The 22,586-nt window shown below is 27.9% G+C and overlaps 2 protein-coding genes across 5 annotated transcripts in view; one reads left to right on the top strand and one right to left on the bottom strand.

The window, feature by feature from the left end:
* LOC111691225 overlaps window positions 1–22,586 on the top strand; it is a 519,435-nt gene that overhangs the window by 353,984 nt on the left and 142,865 nt on the right. For all 4 annotated transcript variants that reach the window (XM_046956730.1, XM_046956727.1, XM_046956729.1 and 1 more), the window contains 2 exons: window positions 6,597–8,161; window positions 22,385–22,522. In XM_046956730.1, the coding sequence (XP_046812686.1) occupies window positions 7,664–8,161; window positions 22,385–22,522 (636 nt within the window). In that variant the 5' untranslated portion in view covers window positions 6,597–7,663. The remainder of the gene's footprint in view (window positions 1–6,596; window positions 8,162–22,384; window positions 22,523–22,586) is intronic.
* LOC124419558 lies at window positions 2–826 on the bottom strand. Its single transcript, XM_046949579.1, has one exon. It carries the CDS (start codon window positions 824–826, stop codon window positions 2–4), a length of 825 nt encoding a protein of 274 aa, XP_046805535.1.

The following is a 22,586-nucleotide window of genomic DNA, read 5'->3' as shown; positions in this document are numbered from 1 at the left end:
TTTAAATTGTATTATTAATAGTTTCAATATCTGCAGCATTTTTTATGGTGAGTAGGGGCGAGTTTTCGTTTTTTCGTGCAAAGATATTCCCGTTACGAACCCAAACAAACTTCCAATTTGCCTCCTTTGCTTTTGTTTTAGCTTGCCAAAGAAGTTGGCGGTTATGAAACGTCAATTCATCGTTTATATATATAAATTTGTTGGCTGTATTATCCTGATCATTTTTGTTTATTATTTCTGCATTGACTCTATGTTTAGTAATTTTACTCATGAATGCAGTTTTTTTGCTCAGTGTAGAAAATTCGACAATGACTTTGTTTTGTTTTTTAATGCGGTATGCATTAGCTATATCTTCTTCCTTTATTTCAATGTTAATTGTTTTACCAATTTCTTTTACCACATCATATTCAGAGATTTCTTTGTTTTGTATGTTTTTTATTTCTATATCGTTTTTGATAATTTGTTGTTCCAATTTGTTTATACGCATTTCGTTGGCAGTAATTCGAGTGTCTCTTTTAATATTAGTCTCATTTATCTCCTTTACTTGATCAACTAAAGTAGCATGTGCATTTGATATCGAAGAGAGTGCGAATTGAATTTCCTCTTTCATTTCACTCTTGGATGTATTGACATTAATTGCTAATTGATCGACTGTTTTCATCAACTCTTTCATGCTTTCCTTTAAGTCTGATTGAACAGAGTACAGTCTAGCATCAAAAGAGTTCAATTTTGTATCTAACGAGGTCAACGACACTATCTCTTTAAATTTTTTCGGAGGATCATTCTCAACATTATTTTCATCGTCATCGGTTCGGGCTTGTTTCATGTTGTTGCTTTCATCAAAAACAAGTGATTGGTACAAAGTATTTGGAGAGCGGCTTCGTGGTTTGCATAAATGACACTTCCATGAAGTTTTTCTCTCACCGTACATTGATAGATATGTAATTTCGGAAAGGGGGGAGCAGGGTGAAAAATGAAAATTTGAGTTGCAGTTGTAACATTTAACATAATTTGTTGTTGTTATTTCTTTGTTACATTGTTTACAGAGAACTGCTTTACTCATTTTTGTACTCTTTTTTAAATATTTTTTTTAATTTATTTTAGTTTTTGTGTTTTTTTTTTATTGTAATCTGTTTATAATTTTCAAAGATAAAAGTTTTTATATTAAATTCACTTTGTTTATAAAGTATTTTTTAATAATTTTTGTTTACAGCAATTTGCTTAATTGTGACGATTTTTATTTTTTATTGTTTTATATTTTAAGTTACACTTTTGAGCTGTTTTATTTGTTTATTTTAGAGAGCGTAGAAAAACTGTTGTGTTCGCAATGAGAACTGAAATAGAACTGTTTAGTTTAGTTCTAGTTCAGTTCTAGTTCAGTTCTAGTTCAGTTCTAGTTCAGTTCTAGTTCAGTTCTAGTTCAGTTCTAGTTCAGTTCTAGTTCAGTTCTAGTTTAGTTCTAGTTCAGTTCTAGTTTAGTTCTAGTTCAGTTCTAGTTCAGTTCTAGTTCAGTTCTAGTTCAGTTCTAGTTCAGTTCTAGTTCAGTTCTAGTTCAGTTCTAGTTCAGTTCTAGTTCAGTTCTAGTTCAGTTCTAGTTCAGTTCTAGTTCAGTTCTAGTTCAGTTCTAGTTCAGTTCTAGTTCAGTTCTAGTTCAGTTCTAGTTCAGTTCTAGTTCAGTTCTAGTTCAGTTCTAGTTCAGTTCTAATTCAGTTCTAGTTCAGTTCTAATTCAGTTCTAGTTCAGTTCTAGTTCAGTTCTAGTTCAGTTCTAGTTCAGTTCTATTTAGTTCTAGATCAGTTCTAGTTCAGTTCTAGTTCAGTTCTAGTTCAGTTCTATTTAGTTCTAGATCAGTTCTAGTTCAGTAGTATGTATATTTGTATTGTCATTCCGTTTGTAACATATCGAAATATTGCTCACATACCGACAGAATTTTATATATTCTGGGTCCTTATTGAATTCTTAGACGATGTAGCAATTTCTGTCTGTCTGTCTGTCTGTCTGTCTGTCTGTATGTTAAAAGCACGATAAAGTTTGAACGGAAAGAGTTAGAGAGTTTTTCCATAAAAATGCAATTATTCCAAAGAAATTCGACGTAAATAAATTTTATATAAGTCAAATTCTCATATATGGTTCTCTCTTAAAATGACTTAAAAATTCATTTTTTGCGCTAAAATTGATATGAGTGAGGTTCTTAAGAACTAATATCTATTAACATTATTTTATGAAGATATGTAATTAATCCTATCCCAATATAAGGACCCCATCTGAAAATTACTTTAACGTTCAACACTGAATTGAAAGTACAAGTATAGCACACAAATTCGACATAAGGAAGTTTTATGAAAACAAATCTCTTTCCGAGTTTTATGAGTATCGGTCAAATATTAACCCTTCGCCCCCCATTTATAAAAGTAATTTCACGCACATTACTGTTTACGGCATACGGTCGAATATAATACGCTTACTTTTTATATAAAATTATTGCTACAAAAACAATAATTGTTTTACAAAAGGGCATACTCATGTATATAACACTTGACTGTTAGCTTATTGATTTAATTTTTTGCTGTCTTTTCCTCATAATATACTTTTTCCATTTTATTTTATTGTTATACAGAATATTAGCATCATGCATGATAGTAGGTTTCTCTTCATGTGAGACCATAATAAATCTGTGTTATGGGAAAGTTATGCGAAACTTTATTATTGATCCTATGGGAACAATTTAATGGTTTATTAATGCGTATAAGCCATTATTGGCTGCTACGTAATTTTTTTTTTTTTTTTATTTGGTGAATATATAGTATAGAAATTGTGGTAAATCTTATATAAAAGTAGGCAAAACAATTTTTGTTATATATTTTTTTTAATATTAAGTTTTAATATTTTCTATTATGTTGCAAAATTTAACAATATTCTTTAATCTCTCTCGAATTTTTTGTTCGTAATTTTTTGAAATCTATTATTATTATTATTAATTTTTGGACGAAACCAAGTAAAGTAATTAAATTAATTAAAAATAATTTATTTGATTTGAACATTTAAAATAGTAATTTAAACAGTTTTACTTTTACTTAAGTAAGCTTAAACAATATAGAAAATTTATTTACATTATTAATACAATTCGGCACGATTTGACATTTCTAAAACGAGTTAAAGTATATTTGTTGATATATGAAGTCATTACAAAATATGTAGTGGCTACGAGCATGAAAAACGATACCGAAAAATAATGGACACACTTATGTATATATACACAATTTTTTTTTTTTAAATTAATAATAAGTATTTGATAATATGCGTACGTCTGAGTTTACATATTCTACATGCACAGTATCATCTGTTAGCTTCACAAATTTGCAGGAAAAGTTGTGTATGAATATTGTTTATATTGTTATTGACAGTTTTTACTGTTTTTTGTCTTTCAAGCTTTTTTACGTTTAGATTTCTCTGGTGAATATTTTAAGCTTAAATTATGCCAACAATCAATCTCTCCTTATGTGGTCTTATGCAAATTTAACATAACAACATGTTAGAATTTTCAAGTTGACTAATACGACTTTAATGTGCTCTTCATAATTTTTTCTTAGTTTAAACGGAAAACATCTTATTTTTAGAAATGATTGACTATTTGATAGATATGTATACTATATTATATACAAATTCAGATTATTATTTATCAAATCAAAGCTATATATTATTTCTTTTGTTGATGCTTCTCAAGTTTACACACTGAATGACAAATTTCTATAAATAGGTAAATGTATACCCTTTATTACAACAGCTGGTTGTTGGAGGAATGGAACTAAAAAAAATATGTTAGGATGCATATATTGCACATATACAGTAAAGCGATTCACTCTACTATAATATAGCGAATGTTTATTAATAATGCCCTACTATACTATAGTAGGGAGGGTATTATGCATATGTGCTAACACCCAAAAGTATTTATTTTATACCCACCATAAAATATACCAATTAGAATCACTTTCTGAGTCGTCCGCTCGTCTGTAAGTCCATGTAAAACTTGTGCCCATGCTACATGCCGCAATGTTCAATATAGTTTGATGATATTTGGCACATACCTTTTTCTGGCAAACGCTATTGAAAATTGTTGAAATCTGTCCATTTTTTACCTAGCGCCTATACAACGGTACCCTCCGAATAATGCTTTTGGACTCATCGGCAAAACTTATTTTTATAGAAGTTTAAATGGAACGGCCCATTTTTGTAATGTTCGAATTTCATTTGATTCTCTTCAAAAACTGACTTTGTGTTCAAAATTCACTTATAAACAGGATATCATATTTTCGGCCAAGTCCAAGATTCATATATTATGGGTAACATAACGGGATATACTTGAAAACTCTAGCACAAGTAACAATTTCCGTGAAACAACCTAATGTACATGTATATTATATACGTACGTATGCACCCTGTGCACTGAAAAAAATCCAAATCGTTGTTTCACACCACAAAATACTTTCGTAATATATACGAAATTGTACGAAATATTTTAGTAAAATACTAAATATTGTAAAAATTAATTTACATAAATTGAAAAAAGTAAATTTTGAATATATATGGTAAAATTTACCAAATATTAATTTACGCAAACATTTTTGTTCATTTTAAAATACCTTTTTCAATTTTAGTTCAAAATTATTCTCCACACAAATTTTTCTTAATACTTTTTCTTAAATTTTATAAAAATGTTGTTGTTTTATTTAATTTTATTTAATTATTTAAAGTATAAATAATATCATTTTTTTTAATTTCGCTAAAATTTAAGAAAAAAATATTGCGAATTATTTTCGTACTTACTTTCGTAACAATAGAAAAGTTTTTATTAAATAATATTTCGTATTATACACGAAATTTTTGTAAATTTTTCGAAAATATAACTTACGATTTTCAGTGTACCTAAATAAATATGTATATATGTACATATATATTAAAACTAACTTTTTTTATAATTTTTTTTTCAACGCATAGATATTATTATCAACATGTGTTCTTATGTTTTCAGCCAAAGGCATTATAAATGTTTAAGTGTATATTGACATATTTAAAAAAAAAAATAACTTGAAGTGAACAAAAATTTAGATTTTAAAATGTATAAGTGTAACAAATATTATGTAAATCATAAAAACCAAAATATGTATGTATACAATATTTACATCAGAAACCCACATACAATCTTTATACATATATTAAGTTATATATAAATTTGTTTGAAAATTTTTCTTTTAAAAATTTTTTTCCTTGTGTCGTTAATATATATCTACGAAAATTTTCTAGTCACAATAAATAATGATACTTTTTCGCTTATTTTCTTTTTTTTGCCAAGAAAGTTGAGAGATGAAAAACTTTACTTCGCAGTTTGTCATGTATAAAAATTTGAAATGATTTTATAAAGTTTGCTTGACATTCACGTAATTTTTGAAAAAAAAGGATATGTTTTGTGAAAAAAGTTTTATTCAGAATCAAGTAAAATGAAATTTAAAACAAATTTATTTAGTTACTTTTATGCAAATATTCAATGATTTTAAAGGCGGCTTTTGCTATTTTTCCTTAAGCAGTTTGGAAAAAGTTGTGTCAAAGTGATTGCTGTTATACATTCTTTATCACAGATAGTTGTTAAAAGAAACAAAATGTTATCAAGGATTATAAAAGATGTTAATATGTATAAAATCTAAATTAAAAGTTTAACGCCTAAGATAAAAATCATCATTAATGATTTCGCTGCATAGAGTTTGTGTGTTAACCACACAGAATGATGTGACAAGTTTAGCAATTTTTATTTAGCTCAGTTTAGTTAAAAGTTTATTTCTAGTTTTAATTTTGTTAGTTTTAATCTTGTTAAAAATATAGTAAGCAAGCTAAAAGGTAGTCTTAGATGTCCACAATGTGGTATCCTACAGCATTTCGAGTATATTTAAAATGCATTTATTATAAATAAAAAAATATTTCTGTTCAATTTTAACCCAATATTATATACTAAAGCTTTCTATTGATATATGTGGTTTCTAGGACCAAACACTGTAGTCACAAAATGGTAATGAATACATTAACATTTGTTCAACACACAAACAATATGGCGCATTTAATCGCGATGCTATTGAAAGTTAACATATTGATTTTAACCCTATTATATAATTATCTTATTGCAAGATATAATAAGGACGTTCAAGTAATGAAAAAGGCCCCGTTGTATGTAACCTATATGAAATTGTGAATAATTTCATGAAAATTCTGTACATTATCAGAATTTAATGAAAGGACAGGCAGACGGACAGAAGGACAACTAACTACTGCATATTACGTACGATCCTTCACCGTAAGATTGTGTTATTATGTCTATACATTTAAATGTATAACATTTGAAGAGCCCGAAACACCTCCACTAATTAACTTTTGTTGAGTATATTACATACTACATGCATCTTATTTCAACGATGATTTTTCAAATTAAACATACAACAAATCTTTTTATGCTTACTTATGTAAACCATATAACTAAGATCATATATAACAAATAAATTTACCAAAATAATAAAAATTTAATACTTTTTTCACTTTTATTATTACAGGTTCAATATTACAGTAAATGATGAAATGTCACCAATTTCCATTCAAAGAAAAAGAAAAAATTGAAATAGAAATACAGAGAAAACCTTTTACTATTATTAAAATAATCAAACGAGAATATTTAATGGCACAACATGCAAATCTACAAAATAAATTTTCTTTTATTTTGAAAGAATTCAATTATAGTGAATAAAAATGAAAAGTAATAATATTTTAAACAAAACTAGAAAATCAATAAATATGAAAATGAAAAATTTTAAAACTATACTTGTTGAAAATGCTTATAAAACAAAAACTTAACAAAAATTGTGAAAGGTCAGAGTTGTGTTTAGATTTAAATTATTTCAGTTCAAATTTACAATTTTATTCAAAATTTAAAGATAAAATAAAAATCAGACAAAATTATCATAATTTAAGAACGTGATATATTTAATTGACATTCGATTACGTGTCTCATGAAATAGTGGTGAAAATTCAAGTAAACTACGTGCTGTCGTATAACGATTTGTAATCTGAAATTACACAAATAAAAAAAAGGAAAACTAAATTTTATCTAACGTCTAACAACCAACACCACAAAATCAAACCAACAAAATAAGAATGTATGTGTGTATATTAACATCTTTGTTTAACACATAGTTAACGTAACGGAAACGCAAACGTGCTTAAAGTTTAGACCAAGGCATGAGTGTGAATGTCTGTGTAACATAAAAGTTTTGAAATAAAATTTGACTACCAAACCAACAAGCAACGAAACCAGAGTAATTCTTTAGTGAAAATACAAAACAACAAATATCATGACATTAAAGTGAAATTGTTGTCAACTTGCAGCAAGTGTAGCAACGCACAATAAAAACACACCACTAAAAAAATCAAAAATCATTTAAAAATACTTCTATTGTAAACTAAAAATCTAACGTTCTTTTCGGTAACTTTTTGGTTGTCCGTTACCTTTTTTTTCAATTTATTTTGCATTTAGTGTTATTTTGGCATCTAAATCGAATTTTACCTAGTTCTTGACATCCAAATGTACCATAAAAGTGCGAGTATTTTAACCAAAACGTGACACATGGCTATGTACTATTATGCTAGTAAAATATCAGCCATTGCTTGTGGTACACGTTGTAGACAAACAGTTTTACAAAAATCTCGCGGTCAACGTGATCGTGATAAAAATCATCATCACAATCATACGCAGCAACTCCACCATCATCATCCACACCATAACAATCGCCATCATGCCGGTTCGTATGGTACCGATTGTACAACGGATACCGATGATGAATTGGAATCTGATGGCATTTGCATTCGCTTGCAAACGCGTAGCGATAACAATGAATTTAATGGCAGTGACAGTGGAATGGCTTCGGATGGCCGCATTTATGTTACTAATACAAATGATAATGGCACGACGGAAACATCGGTGTCCACACTGGTGGCTGCTGCAAATGGTACGACAAACATTAGCAGTGGCATTAACAACAATACGGATGGCATCCGGTATAGAAGGCGTTATAGTGAACAATTGGATGCATACGATATTGAGCTTGGGTTTCAAAAGTTTGAGGTAAGTTATATATGTTCATATGTTTTATGAAAACAAAAGGGGAATAATAAACTTATATTTAATACAAGTTTTTTGTACCCGGCGTTGTCCGGGATTTAAAATTATTTATAATATTAAATCTATAGATGAATTAATATTGTCTTTTCTCTTACCCCTGATATTAATATGTCGAAATTTAAATCCACATTTAAACTATATAATTCAGAACAACTTTCACAAAATTTTCAACAAAACCACACATTTCTCCCTTCACACGATCACACTTTACGTACGTATATACTAAAGAAAAAGTAAGATGAAATTCCATCTATATTTCAACAAAGATAATAAAAGTCGTATGATTTATACTTTTTGTGTTTACACGATATGTATAAAACAATAACTAACTAAGATGGAAACAGCTTTTTCACTTTTACATAAAAGTACATCACTGATCTAATACTACAAAGAAAGCCATACGAATGTCTAATATTTCATCAGTATTTGACTCAATGTAGTAAGGTTCATTATATATCGGGTTTAGGCGATCGCATCCGTATCCTTCTACATACAATTTTGGCAGATCATATTACTTGTGTGCTCGTGTGAAGGGGCCCTAGAATAAATATTATTCACTGACGTAGAGAAAAAGTGTGTACTAAATTTTCCCCTTTCTGGTTTATGTTTCAAATAGTGCCTTCCAAGACAGTCTTGAAGTGTGTGGTTCAAATTTCATAAATTTCGGTTCAGTCGTTGTCATAATAAGACTTAATTGGATCAAAAAATGTAGCAAAAATACAAATATTTGCTTTGCAGTTTAATTTGTCGAAAATATTGATATTTATAAATTTAAAATTCACACAAATTCGAAGACTTTATATAATTAGATTACACAACAAAATTAGTTCCTTTTATCTGTAAATTTTTAGTTTATTAAATTTTTAAAATTTTAACTATATATGTAAACAAAAGTAATTTCTACTTTTGTTTCCTTATTAAAAAAATAATAATTTTACCGAATTCCGTATTTTTGATTTTTTGGAATAATGATATAACCAATTGAAACTTCTAAGTAAAGATATATTTCTGTTTAAAATTTCTTAAAGTCGGCCCAGCCATTTAGATGTAGGCCTTACCCATTTTAATTCATTTTTTTCTAAAATATATATTTTTGATTGATTACAGCAAAATACTTCTCTAGTATTTCCATATTTCCGAAAAAGTACCTAAACTACACATAATTACCCGTTAAGTTTGAATTAGCGTCATGTCTATTTAACCCCCACTTTTTTACCCGTTTTGACCAAACTTTCACAACGGAAATTTGCTAATATAAATTTCTTATGCTTTGTATACACGATTGTTAGATCTTACAACGTTGGCAGTAAAATGTGCAGAAAATGACTAATTACTAGTGTTTATAAAAAACCGACTTTTGAAGAAACCGGTTTGTCGGTTAACCGAAAATTGGTCATTCCTAGAAAACCAGTTTGTCGGTTAACCAAGAACAAAAAACAGTTAAACCGCTTAACCGAAATGTACGGAAGTCTATTAAATATACTCATATTTGTGGCATTCAGTTGATTAGTGGTTATTGTTCTAGTCTGGTAGACCGGAGGTGGTGGGTTCGATTCCCACCTGATACACTGGTTAAGGAGCGCACAACAGGCCCGATAGAGGCCTAGGCGTATTACTTCGGATTTGATGTATATATATCCTCCTTTCAAACTAACTTACTATTTATATTTAGTTGAATGAGAATATTTTACGAAATATTATGAATTGCTGAATAAGATATTTGCACTTTTTAGTTTAGCTATGTTCAGTAATATATTATAAGAAAGCAATCTTATACAGATCTGAAGCAGCAATTGATTAGTTAGGTACATGGAAGTTGTCATAGGAGGGATAAATTGACCTTGCAATCATATTTAGTACATACTATTTACGTATGTACTAAATATGAGAAAAATTATAACAATATTTGTAAAAAAATATTTTCTGCTATCTTTTCCAAAATTGGTCTCAAGACTTCTGTGTTTGAGAGCTTATCGCGGAAAAAATAATTATAATTTTTGTTACAGTGTTATAACGGACATATAAACTCCAAAATAATTTAAAAATTTCAGAAATGGACCAAACTATTGTTCTGTACACCACAATCTAAAAATTACGACAATTTTGACACATATTTCGAAAAAAAAACAAAAAAAATATATATGCCTCTCCAACCCACACAAATTTTAAAGTTATTTAAAAGCCAACTTTTTGCTTGTATCCTGAAATTGTAAATCTTTATTTAATATACACACATAATATATTTTTTAACATATCATAACTTTTGCTTAACTCGGACGGAAAAATAGTATTTAAAATTTTGTACACAAAATCTTTAAAAATTAGATTTATTGTCAAAAAAAAAACATAAATTTTGTACTAAAAAATTAAATTTTTGAAACCGGTTAACCGAGACATAAAAACCGGATAACTAGGCAATATTGTCAGTCTGACAACGTTGCAAAAGAAAAATTGTAAGTAAGTAAGATGATTGTTAGATATTTTCTGAACATTTTACTGACAACTTTGTAGAATCTGACAACCGTCTATCACGACAACCGTCTATCGAAAATAAGTTCGCATTAGAATATACAAAAGTCCGTTTTCAAGCACAAAAGTACCGCTTTTCTCAGTATTTCGCTCTTTTCTCAATTTTTGATACCAGTTTTGTTCCAACTTTCGCAACGCTACTGTGCTAATACATATTTCTGTAATTTTTTATGTTGGTAGAGGAATTTACGTCAACTTCAAAGTAATTTATGTAGAATTTACAAGTGTTGTTAGTATTTATAGGTGAATTTTGACCTTTAAGCCATTTTCTGATGGAAGTTTCTATAGGGTCTAAAGTCAAATGAGGCCCGATCATTGCAAATATCGGTGATGCCATTAAAAGTTCTATAAAACTAACTTTTGCCGACTTTTGTTGACATAATATAACATTTAACTTAATTATGAGCCCAATGGACCTATTGGGTGGAACGACCGATTTTATCCATTTTACATAGGTGTTCGCCAGCCAGACAGACATAGCTTAATCGACTCAGAAAACGATTCTATGCCGATACGATTCTATGCGTATACTTTAGGGTGGGTCTATTGTATGTGACAAATATCAGCACAAACCCAATATACCCTCTAGGGTATAAAATGTCGTTTTCTGAAGCGGACCTTATATGGAGGGTCATATATAGAACGATCTTTATAAAATGTTGATTCTTATTAAATATGATCATGTAGTATTTCACTGCTATAGCTATTTCATAGAATGTAAAAAAATTATGAAGGGGACCTAATATAGGGGTAGGGTCAATTAGGGGCCGATCCTAACAAAATTTAGGTTGTCAGTTAAGAGCTATTTTGCAAAATGAGTAGTTTTTAAAATCGGTTCAGGATATCGCACGATTTCCCAAACTACATCAAGTTTCCATAATATACATATATATACTTTTATGTGGATTAGACAAATATTTCGATGTGTAACAATCAGAATAACAAAAACAATATATGTTTTGAACTAAACATATCACATTTCAATGAATTTGCTACATGTTCTATAAAGAAAGACGAACAAACATGACTTAATCGACTCAGAAATTAAATTTAAGCATATTGGTATACTTTAAAGTGGATGGAGGCATTTATTAATGAAATAAGTTTATTTAGGTGATTTTCGGAAGTGGAACTTATATTGGAGCTATGACAAATTGTGGACCGACTGAGATCAATGTTGACAGTACGATTTTTGTTTACATTATATCTGGATGTACAAATTTTTGGGATTATATACCTTTGTATGGGGCTATGGGAAATAATGGATCGATTGTAAAGATTTTTAATATAATTTATAGCTGTCTTAGAAAAATAATGTCTGATTTAAATTCATCGAAATATCTTTAGTAGTTTTTGACAAAACTTCTTCAGAATTAGGAAAAAACGTAATATGTTCGAGGTAGTCAAAAAATTTTACTAATAACTTTTTACGTTTTGAACCAATTTTGCTAATTTTCAACACCAAACTGCTTAGGATATTAATTATCTTGGGTGAATTTTGTTGATATTCGTTTCTTAGTTTTAACGTTAGAGTATTTGAGGCAGATAGAAGGACATAGCTAAATCGACTCAGAATTCCATTTCAGGGTTGGACATCGCTAAATTTACTCTCTATAAGAATATATCTACGTCACAAAATTGGTAAAATAACACTCTAACTGTATTATAACCGGAGAACTGATTGCACCAAATTTACTGGAAGATAATGTTGATTTCATAACTGATGCAGGGAAAAATCTATACTAGTTCGAAAAATTAATTCATTAACTGGAGTAAACATAAACACAAATTATCATACATACGTATTTTAATAAATCATTCCGATTCAAATGAAATCAATTTAAAGCATATAACGACAATTTTTTATTCGTTTAATGTTACTACTTTTTGTACATTTTAATCAAATGAAATTAAATACATTTTTGCTTCAATGTCTATTAACCTTCGAAATAATATCATATTCTTAATTAAACACATTTGTATTTGATGATGTGTAAATTAACTTGTAAACATGAGAATATTTCCATAGTGACTAATTAAACACATTCAAACCTGAATATTTATTTACACATAAATAAGTACATATGTATATTTTAACAATTACAATAATTTGTATTCAAGAAAGTGTTTAATATACTGGAGCTAAATGTAATAATTAACCATGAAAAACAATTTTCACTGTTGTAAAAATTTAGATATGTATATTCATTAGCGTGTCCCGAGGAACCGCCTTATTTAAGAATATTACCCTCCCACAAAATTCAGGTCGCAAATTTTGAAGCTTAAATTCTACACAAATTCTGCTTTTGTTACAATTAAAATTGAAGAAAGAATTTTGAACTTAAAACTCCGGCTAGATGATAGAGCTGAAAATGTGTGTATACTATCGAATGATACTAACTTTTCATCGTTCCAAATAGAATTTTAAAGTTTAACACAAAATTACCCATATATAAGTATGTCTAAAAAATTTTACATGTTTGTCTAAAAGACTTAAAAATACAATAAATAGAAAAAATGTTCGGCAATACTTGAAAATCAATAACTCATTTATTGGTATTCATACTCCTTTGTCAATAAAAATAAAAACATCTACTACAAATACATACTTATATGAAGCAATTTGTTTGTCACTCTAAATTTTAGTCTTGTTTTTATACAGAACTCCACTAAAGGAAATAGGGTATTATTCGTTTATGCCGATGTTAGTAACACATACATATCATAGGTTATACTAAGTTATATAAGCATTTTCTTATTTATGTAAAATAAATATAACTGTATCCAGCTTTTGCATCATTTCTTCTTCCAAAAATTAAAATTTATCTTAAAAGTAACTTATTATAGATAAATCATTTAAGAAGACAAAATTACTAAAAATTTAACCACGAAAAAGCATAGGGTATCATATGGTCGTATATGTTTGACTTTAATTTTTTTTATTTGTTTTTCTTTACATTTTACATTCAAGTATTGTATTTTATTACACAAACACATAAATGTACGTACTTCAGTTTATGTACGGATTTGACAAAAACATTTTTATGATAAACATTTATCGTATTGCGTGAATTACACGTCGTAAGATTAAATTATATTATATTAGTAATATAATATTATATGGTTTTGTTGGAAAATCAAATGATTTTTTGTAGTTGTAATTCTAGATCATAAAATATTTATCGATTTAAATAGACAAAATTGCAAATGAATTGAGACATATGTTAGTATTTACATACATGATAATTTTATAGTAAAATGTTTACTCATTAAACAAAACAAGTTTTTATACCCTGCACATTTCTGCTAAAGTTTGTACAACACCAACGGGCTTAGATTTATAGTCTGTCTCAATTAAGCTATAAACGTCTGTCACTGTATGTACATATGAAAAAGATAATTTGATTAAATGCAATTCATAGAAATACACTGGTTTCCCGGTTTAACGAATACTCAGTTTAGCGTATTCGCGATTTAACGAACGGGCAAATTGTTTCCATTGAGTACCTTATATTACGAATGAATAAGTAAATTTTGTACACGATATAACGAATTTCAAAAAATTTTCTATAAAAAATAATACGGAGAGATCACTAAACTTCATTATTAACCAAAAGCAAAAACATATTAAGATTTTATATAAGTTCAATACCCAATTCAATGGGCACAAATTTACAAGTACAAAAATCCTGGAATGGAAATGAGAATAATATTTTAAAAATTATTTTCGTAAATGTAAATAAGATTTATTAAGTAGACATACGTTTTAAAATAAAATTCTTTATTTAAGTGATTATTATTATAGATGGGATTCTGACAGGGATTCATTGAGGGTAAATACAAGGTATATTCCTCTTTTTTCTATCTTCTTAAATTAAATTAAAAGTGTTATATTCGGCTATGCCGAATCTTATATACCCATCATCAAACCTCGTTTGACTCGTATGAAACTTACTTATGTCGAATTACATCTATATACTCGTATTTTTAGGCCAGTTATAAGGGTTAAAGTAATTTTCTGAAGGGGTAGGGTCAATTATGGGTCAATCCTCATAAAATTTGGTAGACAGAATTTGGTTCGCTACACTCCTATTTTTAAGCCATTAAAGAGCGTTACAGTCATTTTCTGAAGGGGACTTTATATAGGGGGTAGGGTAAATCATGCACCGATCCTCATAAATTTTTTTAGATAGATGTTGACTCGTATGAAACTTATTTGTGTCGAATTTCATCTATATACTAGTATTTTTAAGTCATTAACCAGCGTTAAACCTTATTAGAAATTTCGATTGAGTTTTTCAAATTTTAAAACAAAAACTTATATAACATGGAAAGTTTGCAGCCTCTTCTAACTAAATCTATAATTGATCGTATGGTTGGCTGATAATTCGTCCTAGACTATCTATATATGTGAAAATATTAGCAGGAATTGTAAAAATAAATTTGTCATTGGTCTTAGAAGAACAATGTATGTGGAAAAAGTTCGCTGGGATATGTTTTCATCTCTTAATTTCTCTTTAACAATGTAAACATTTTCACATGTTGTTGGAAAATTATTTTCTTTCTTATATACATATGATTTGTTTTTAATTTATATTTAATAAACAATCAATAACAATAAAACCAATAAAATCATGACATAATTTTCGGTTAAAAAAAATTTAAATATATTTAATTAAAAAGTCATCATACGCCAGATTTTAATTGGTCATTTTGATGTCTAAAACAAATGTAAATTTTTTCATTATTTTATAATTGGCAATTACAATTGTAAATGACATGAAATAAATACATTTTAAAATAAACATTAAATTTTATTCTAAAAAATATCTACATATGTATATGTTTTATTTTTTATTTAATTACAATTTTATTCCTTAAATTAAAATTGTGCAAAATAAAGCATATATTCATACACATATACTCAAATACATATTTCTAAAGTTTAATTAAGACCTGGGGGGTTACTCTAAATTTCGATACGAAAGAATAACCAATTGAAAACAATGTATTAAATATACAAATTCGAAATTTTGCGTGTAACCTCCCTGTACGTAGAAATGTACTGTTTGTTTTATTGTGGCTGATTTTACACCTTAATTTGCAGGATATCGGCAATGGAGAAGCTTTTCATACTTTTCTAACATCTGAAAAACCAACCCATCACATAATAAAGTCCAGTCAAATGTAAATGTATTGTCAAAAATACAATCATAAACAAGTAGGAATGGATAGTCGAATATATTTTAACAATTTGACAAACAAAAGAGATTTTCTAAAAATGGGTTTATATACGGTCCGAAGTATTTAGGTCTACATTAAAGCGTGTATAAAGCGTAATTTTCTGAAGGGCACTTTGATAGGGCCCTATAGCCTGCGCACAAGGTCATAAGGATACACAGACGGGCCAACCGACAGACGGATGGATAGATAGACGGACATAGCTAAATCTCAGAATGTGATCATGAGGGTTAGTAGGAGAAAAATTTTTGGGTGTTACAAACATCGGCACAAACGCAGAATAACTTCCCTACTATATTGGTGTTGGGTATAACAAAAAATTTTTCTGTATTGTGTCAGAACAAATAGTTTAGCATATAACAAAAATGTTTGAAATTGTTAAAAAATTTTAAATATATTTTAAGTTTTTTTGAATTGAATAGATTTGTAAAATAATAACAAAGCAAAAAACTAATAAAAAATCCTAATTTTTTATCTAAGTCAATTCAAAAGGTAATGCTATGAACACACGGCTGTTAGATCTTACAACGTTGACAGTAAAATGTGCAGAAAATGTCTTATAACACTGCCAACTTACAAATTTACAAATATTACACTTACACATATTGTCAGTCTGACAAGGTTGTAAAAGAAGTTTAGACGATTGTTAGATCTTTTCTGAACACTTTACTGACAACGTTTATTTCTTCTTATTTCTTTTAATAAATTAAAAAAAATTGTCTACATACTTACATGGATAGTAATCTCTTATACTTAAAATCCATTATTTATCTATAAGAATATTCTGTTCTTCATATAAAACGATGACTGAACATCTTTTTTAACATTTTATATCATGTCTAAGGTAAAATATACACACATCATAATGCATACAAATACATCGAAAAGGGTTTAGAACTTGACAAATTCTTTGTTATTTGTAAAATATTTGAATTATAAAAGAATTTATGTAAATATTTAGTATTTTTTCATTATAAATATCTATTAACTCTTGAGATGACTTTGAGGTATTTTTAGTAGTTATAGAATTTGGCAATTTGTAAAATTTATGTACCATGTCTGGTATTTACTAAAAGAAAATAAATATTCTTAAATATAACTATAAGCTAATATAGCTTGATATACACTTTTTACGAGTATATGTCACTAATATGTGCTAAAAAAATAAATTCTATGAGATTGTCTATTAAATATAATTTGTTTATTTTTGACATGGTAACAATTTTGAAAAAAGCGTATATACATATACAAGTTACGTGCGTGTGATGCTATTGTCCATATAGTAATTCTGGATACTAGTTTTTTTTTTTAATAATTAGCTCTTAATGAAGCAAAATTGAGTTTTTTATTTCGTGATACTGTTTCCTTGTAAAAGGACTTCAAAATTTAAAGGTCAAATATTATAAAATAAATTTTTGTCATCTTTTTATCTTGACCGTATAAAATTAAAACAATACAAAATATTTCCCAAATTTAAGCAGTAGAAGTATTTTTAAATATTTTTTAAAAATCTCTATGATCTCGAAAACTAAAACGAGTCAGGTCCTCTTCAGAATATTATGTAACTGACTCATAAATATATGGAGAAAATTCAACACAAATCTACAGCTAAATAAGGTACCTCAGGTTTTGAGTATGTTCGGATTTTTACTCAAAATAGAATTATTTCATTTATTTCTTTAGACAGAATTATTAAAATTCTTACACACATTTAAAATTGTGTCTATATTAACTTCGAAAGTAATATGAATAATACTGAATTAATAACTGTCGAAAAGATAATGGTAACGGTATTTAGATTTATTTCTACCCTCTATAACCATCAATGTTAGTACAAGTTACACAAAGTCTTCTGTTACCTGCACGCAGGGAAAAAACATAGTCCGACAAGGTTACAATAACTAAACTATGTTCACTGTAACAATATATTGTTATCAAAAACATATAATTGTTATTTTAATTCTATTTAAACCATATTGTTGTTACTGTAATCATTTTCATGTTCATGGCAATTATAAATTTATGTATGATTCCCTGAAAAATAATTATTTTTTCAATAACTAAGTAATGGTAACGATGAACGATGCTGTTCTATGTCTGTTGCTACAACAACAAAACAACTTTAGCCACACACCTCATACATATTATTTTTTGTTTGTGTGTTGTTTTACACGACAATAAAATGAGTTGAAATAATTCTCATTTGGTTTATAACATTATATATATAGGTATTTCACTTTGTATAGAGAAATGTAGTTATGTTTTTGTGAATCAAATTAAAATTTGTAAATCGCGTAGTGTAATGTTTGTTTTTTACTTTTATAAAAACTGTGATTTTACTGATTCAGGAATCAAAACAAATTTGATTTCGATACATATGTTTTAACCACAGTTTGATCACATTGGATCATAATGTTGTCATGTATAACAAACAATGTTATGGTAAATAAAAAATATTATGATAAAATATTTTATCTCATTTTTATCATAATATGATATTTTTCAATAGCCATAATATATTTAAAATACAATCATAATTTTAACAATGATATGTTGCTCTTAGAACATGTTTACCACAACCATGTTTTTTCTCTGCATGTATATTAGCAAAAAAAAAAAAACGTGCAACGATATTATGGTCATTATATTAATTTTGAAATATCATAATATGATTAATATCATGTAAAATATTTCATCATAATATATTTTATTTATCATAATATTGTTTATTATACATGACTATATTATGATCCGCTGTGATCAAAATATAGTTAAAAAATATGCATATATCGAAATCAAATTTATTTTGATTACTGAAACAGTATAATTACAGCTTCTAAAAAATAAAAATCTTTAATTCACGACACGGTTTGCAATTTATTTATTCTATTCAAAGTGAAGTACTTATACATATAATGTTACAAACCAAATGAGAATTATTTTATTGTCGCTTAAAACAACACACACACACACAAAAAACAATATGTGTGAGCTGTGTGGCTAAAGTTTTTTTCTTGTTGCAGCAACAGACAAAGAACACTAAAACATGTAATGATTAAGGAGTGAGATCGAAAAATTCTTAACATACATATATGTTTATAAAAAAGAAACCACTAAACTTACAGCTTTATTTTTTTTTATTTGATTCTAATTATTATTACAATTTACAAAAAAAAAATATTTTTATAGTTTTAATCACTAGTGATGAAATTTTGAACCCTTTTCGGAAACCCTTCCATTTACGTTTTTATAGTGCTTTCTGTCACTTTGCTCGAACATGTAGTCCATCTCCGTTTAAAATCTACCACACTTTTGGACACCTTTTTTGTACTCTTCAATTCTCTTTTAACAAGAGCCCAATATCTCTCCACTGGCCTTAGCTCCGGGCAGTTTGGAGGATTTGCCTCTCTTGGTACAAATACCACATTATTGTTCTTGTACCACTCAAGGGCTTGTTTACCATAGTGACAGGATGCCAAGTCAGGCCAAAAATAAGTGGACACATTATGAAGTCTTATGAATGGAAGCAGCCTTTTTTGTAAACATTCCTTGATGTAAATTTCGGTATTTATAGAGCCCGTTGTAACAAATGATTGGCTTCTTTTGCCGCAACTGCATATTGCTTGCCATACCAAGAACTTTCTGGGAAATTTTGTCTGCTTTTGGGTCCTAAACTTTTCTTCAACATTCCCTCGAGCATCAGCAACATAAAACTTTTGACCTGGAAGTTGCGAAAAATCTGCCAGAACATACGTTTCGCCATCCATTATGCAGCAAGAATATTTTTTTATAAAACTTGACTTCAATTTCCGTGCTCTGTTTTTGGCCTCTAAATTTTTAGCAGCGTTCCTGTCAGGAACTTTTTGATCCTTGTATGTTTTTAAACCTGCATTAGCTTTAACTTTTCGTACCAAATAGTCCGAGCACTGAGCTAACCGAGCTGCTTTCCTACCGGATGTGTTGGGAGCTCTTTTGAAAATGCGTTCTATTTTTTGGCTTTAGAAACATCATGTGGACCATTCCTTCTACCTGAACCAGGTTTTCTATCAACTGACAAGTTCTCCCGGTACTGTTTAATAACATTGGAAACAGTTTGACGGCAGACCTTTGTATGCTTAACCAACTTTTTGTAAGACCAAGTTGGGTTTAGTTGAAAATATTTAATAATTTCAGTACGCACTTTTTTCTGGTCACTCATTTTAATCAGATTAACAAAAAAATTAATATAATTGACATTACACATAATAACTGACATGTTTTTCAAAGGTAACTTGATCAAAAAAAAAAATCAAATAATACTTTGGTTGAAAAATGTAATGAAAAACGTGTGTTAAGAATTTTTCGATCTCACTCCTTATTTATAACAACATAACATACAATGGTTATATAACATATAGCAACATAACATATAATGGTTATTTACAAGTTTAAATATTTGTTAGTAACATAATATGTTTTCATCGTTACCATTACCTAGTTATAAAAAAAACAATTATTTTTCAGTGAATTATACTCAAATTTATAATTGTCATAAACATAAAAATGATTACCGTAACAACAATATTGTTTAAATAGAATTAAAATAACAATTATATGTTTTTGATAACAATATATTGTTACAGTGAACATAGTTTAGTTATAGTAACCATGTTGAAATATGCTTTTTCTCTGCGTGTATAAGCATCACAGCTTCTAGAAAAAAGAGGAGAGGAGAGTATATCTGATGGTGTTTTGCTTTGAATCGTATAATTTTTAAATATCTTTATAAGTGTAATTAAGTTTATAATCTGAATTTTTAATTTAATTTCGATTAGCGAAGCGGAGCTCCCTTTATGTACTCTAGTATGTATATATTTGAAATAACAAAAATAAAATAAGTTTAATAACATTAAATTAAATAACAAAATTCATGCTGAAATACTTAAAATATCTAATCTATATTTACAAAAAAAATTAATAATAGCTCTTTATACAAAACATTCCTCTTGTAACAATTACGCAAACATTTATTTAAATCATAAGGATTTTTCACTATAAAATAAACTTAGAAAAACAAAAACAAATTTTAAATATCATTTAATCTGATAATCTTACACAAAACTAAATATAAAATGTACAATATTGTACATTCATCTAAGTACATATACATATATACATACAAATGTATATATATTTTTAGTATAACCAGGTCTGTCTATCTAATCTAAAATTATGGAAATTCCATTATTTAGTTAATGCAAAAATGGATTTCTGCACTTAACTACATAAATTCCAAAATAAACACTGTCCTTCCCACACAAAATTTTCAAATAGAGTAGATTTTTAATAACAATTTTACTTCCTTTTCTATAACAACAAATACGGAAATAGAAATTTTCATTGTAATAGTTTTCAGCATATAAAGGACACGATTGCAACTGTTCATAGTAGTAGCACAACCAATATATATAATGGTCTGCATACCTACATGCAAACATTCATAAAGAATTAAACCATAACTAGTATTTCAGCATAGTTTTTGGTAAATATAGAGTAGTTTAAACTATACTGGGAGTTGACATATGTATGAATGTATGTATGTATGTATATAACAGTAGTAGAAATCTTCTTAAGATGAAATTGTAAAATTCATTTAGCTGTGCTTACACAAACGAAAATACATGTGCACATATACATACATATGTATATATGAAAAGATAGAAATAAATGAATGTTATAAAGATAAGAAGACAGGCCAATTTACAAGAACATGTAGTTGATGACAAAACCACAAACTGTTCTTTTCTTTTATGTTTGAAATTCTTTTACTACGACACTACATCTGCTCTTAGATTCAAATACATGACAAAGTTATGCACTTTTTCCAGTAGTAACGTTAGTAAAAATAATTCAATTTAATACATATGTACGTATTATGTTGGTTGTAAAAATTAGATTAAACAAGCAAGAATGTTATAATCGGCTATTCCGAATCTCACTCACCATTAAAGCGCCAGATATCTTATAACGTAGGGTATTATAGATTGATTTTTTTTAATTGTGACCTTAATAAAGTATTGGATATATAAACTAAGTTGTGTAGCATTTAACAAATTTAATAACAAATACTATTAATATTATCATGCTTCCAACAGATATACAGACGGACTTGACTATGTAGATTATCTTAGAAACAAATAAGCACACATAGACCTTTATTTAGATTTGTTACAAATGGACTAACAAATTCAATGTACCACCATTTATGATGGTGTATAAAGCTTAACTAAAGGTTTAACAAATATATATATTTTTAAAAATCTTTTACTTCTTGTCTAAAGAAATTAAGTCGATAGTGTAAATTTTTATAATTAATTTTTATATATAAAACAAATTGTTTATTCTTCTTTCTTGTAGGTTTCCTCTACAAACACAACCAAAAATTCTATCAATGGTTACAGTTTGGGTTACACAAATCTGGCCAATAGTGATTTAGTACAGTATGATGTACCCAAGAATACCCACAAACGTAGTCAATGTGATGTCAATTTTGAGGTAGGTATCGACAATTTAAATAAGAATAAAAAACAAGTTTGAAAGTATAGGATCAGTTCTACAG

Source organism: Lucilia cuprina, chromosome 2 (assembly GCF_022045245.1).
Source record: "Lucilia cuprina isolate Lc7/37 chromosome 2, ASM2204524v1, whole genome shotgun sequence".
Taxonomy (NCBI): Eukaryota; Metazoa; Arthropoda; class Insecta; order Diptera; family Calliphoridae; genus Lucilia; species Lucilia cuprina.
Note: the sequence above shows the minus strand (reverse complement) of the source record. Positions and strands in the feature narration are given on the sequence as shown.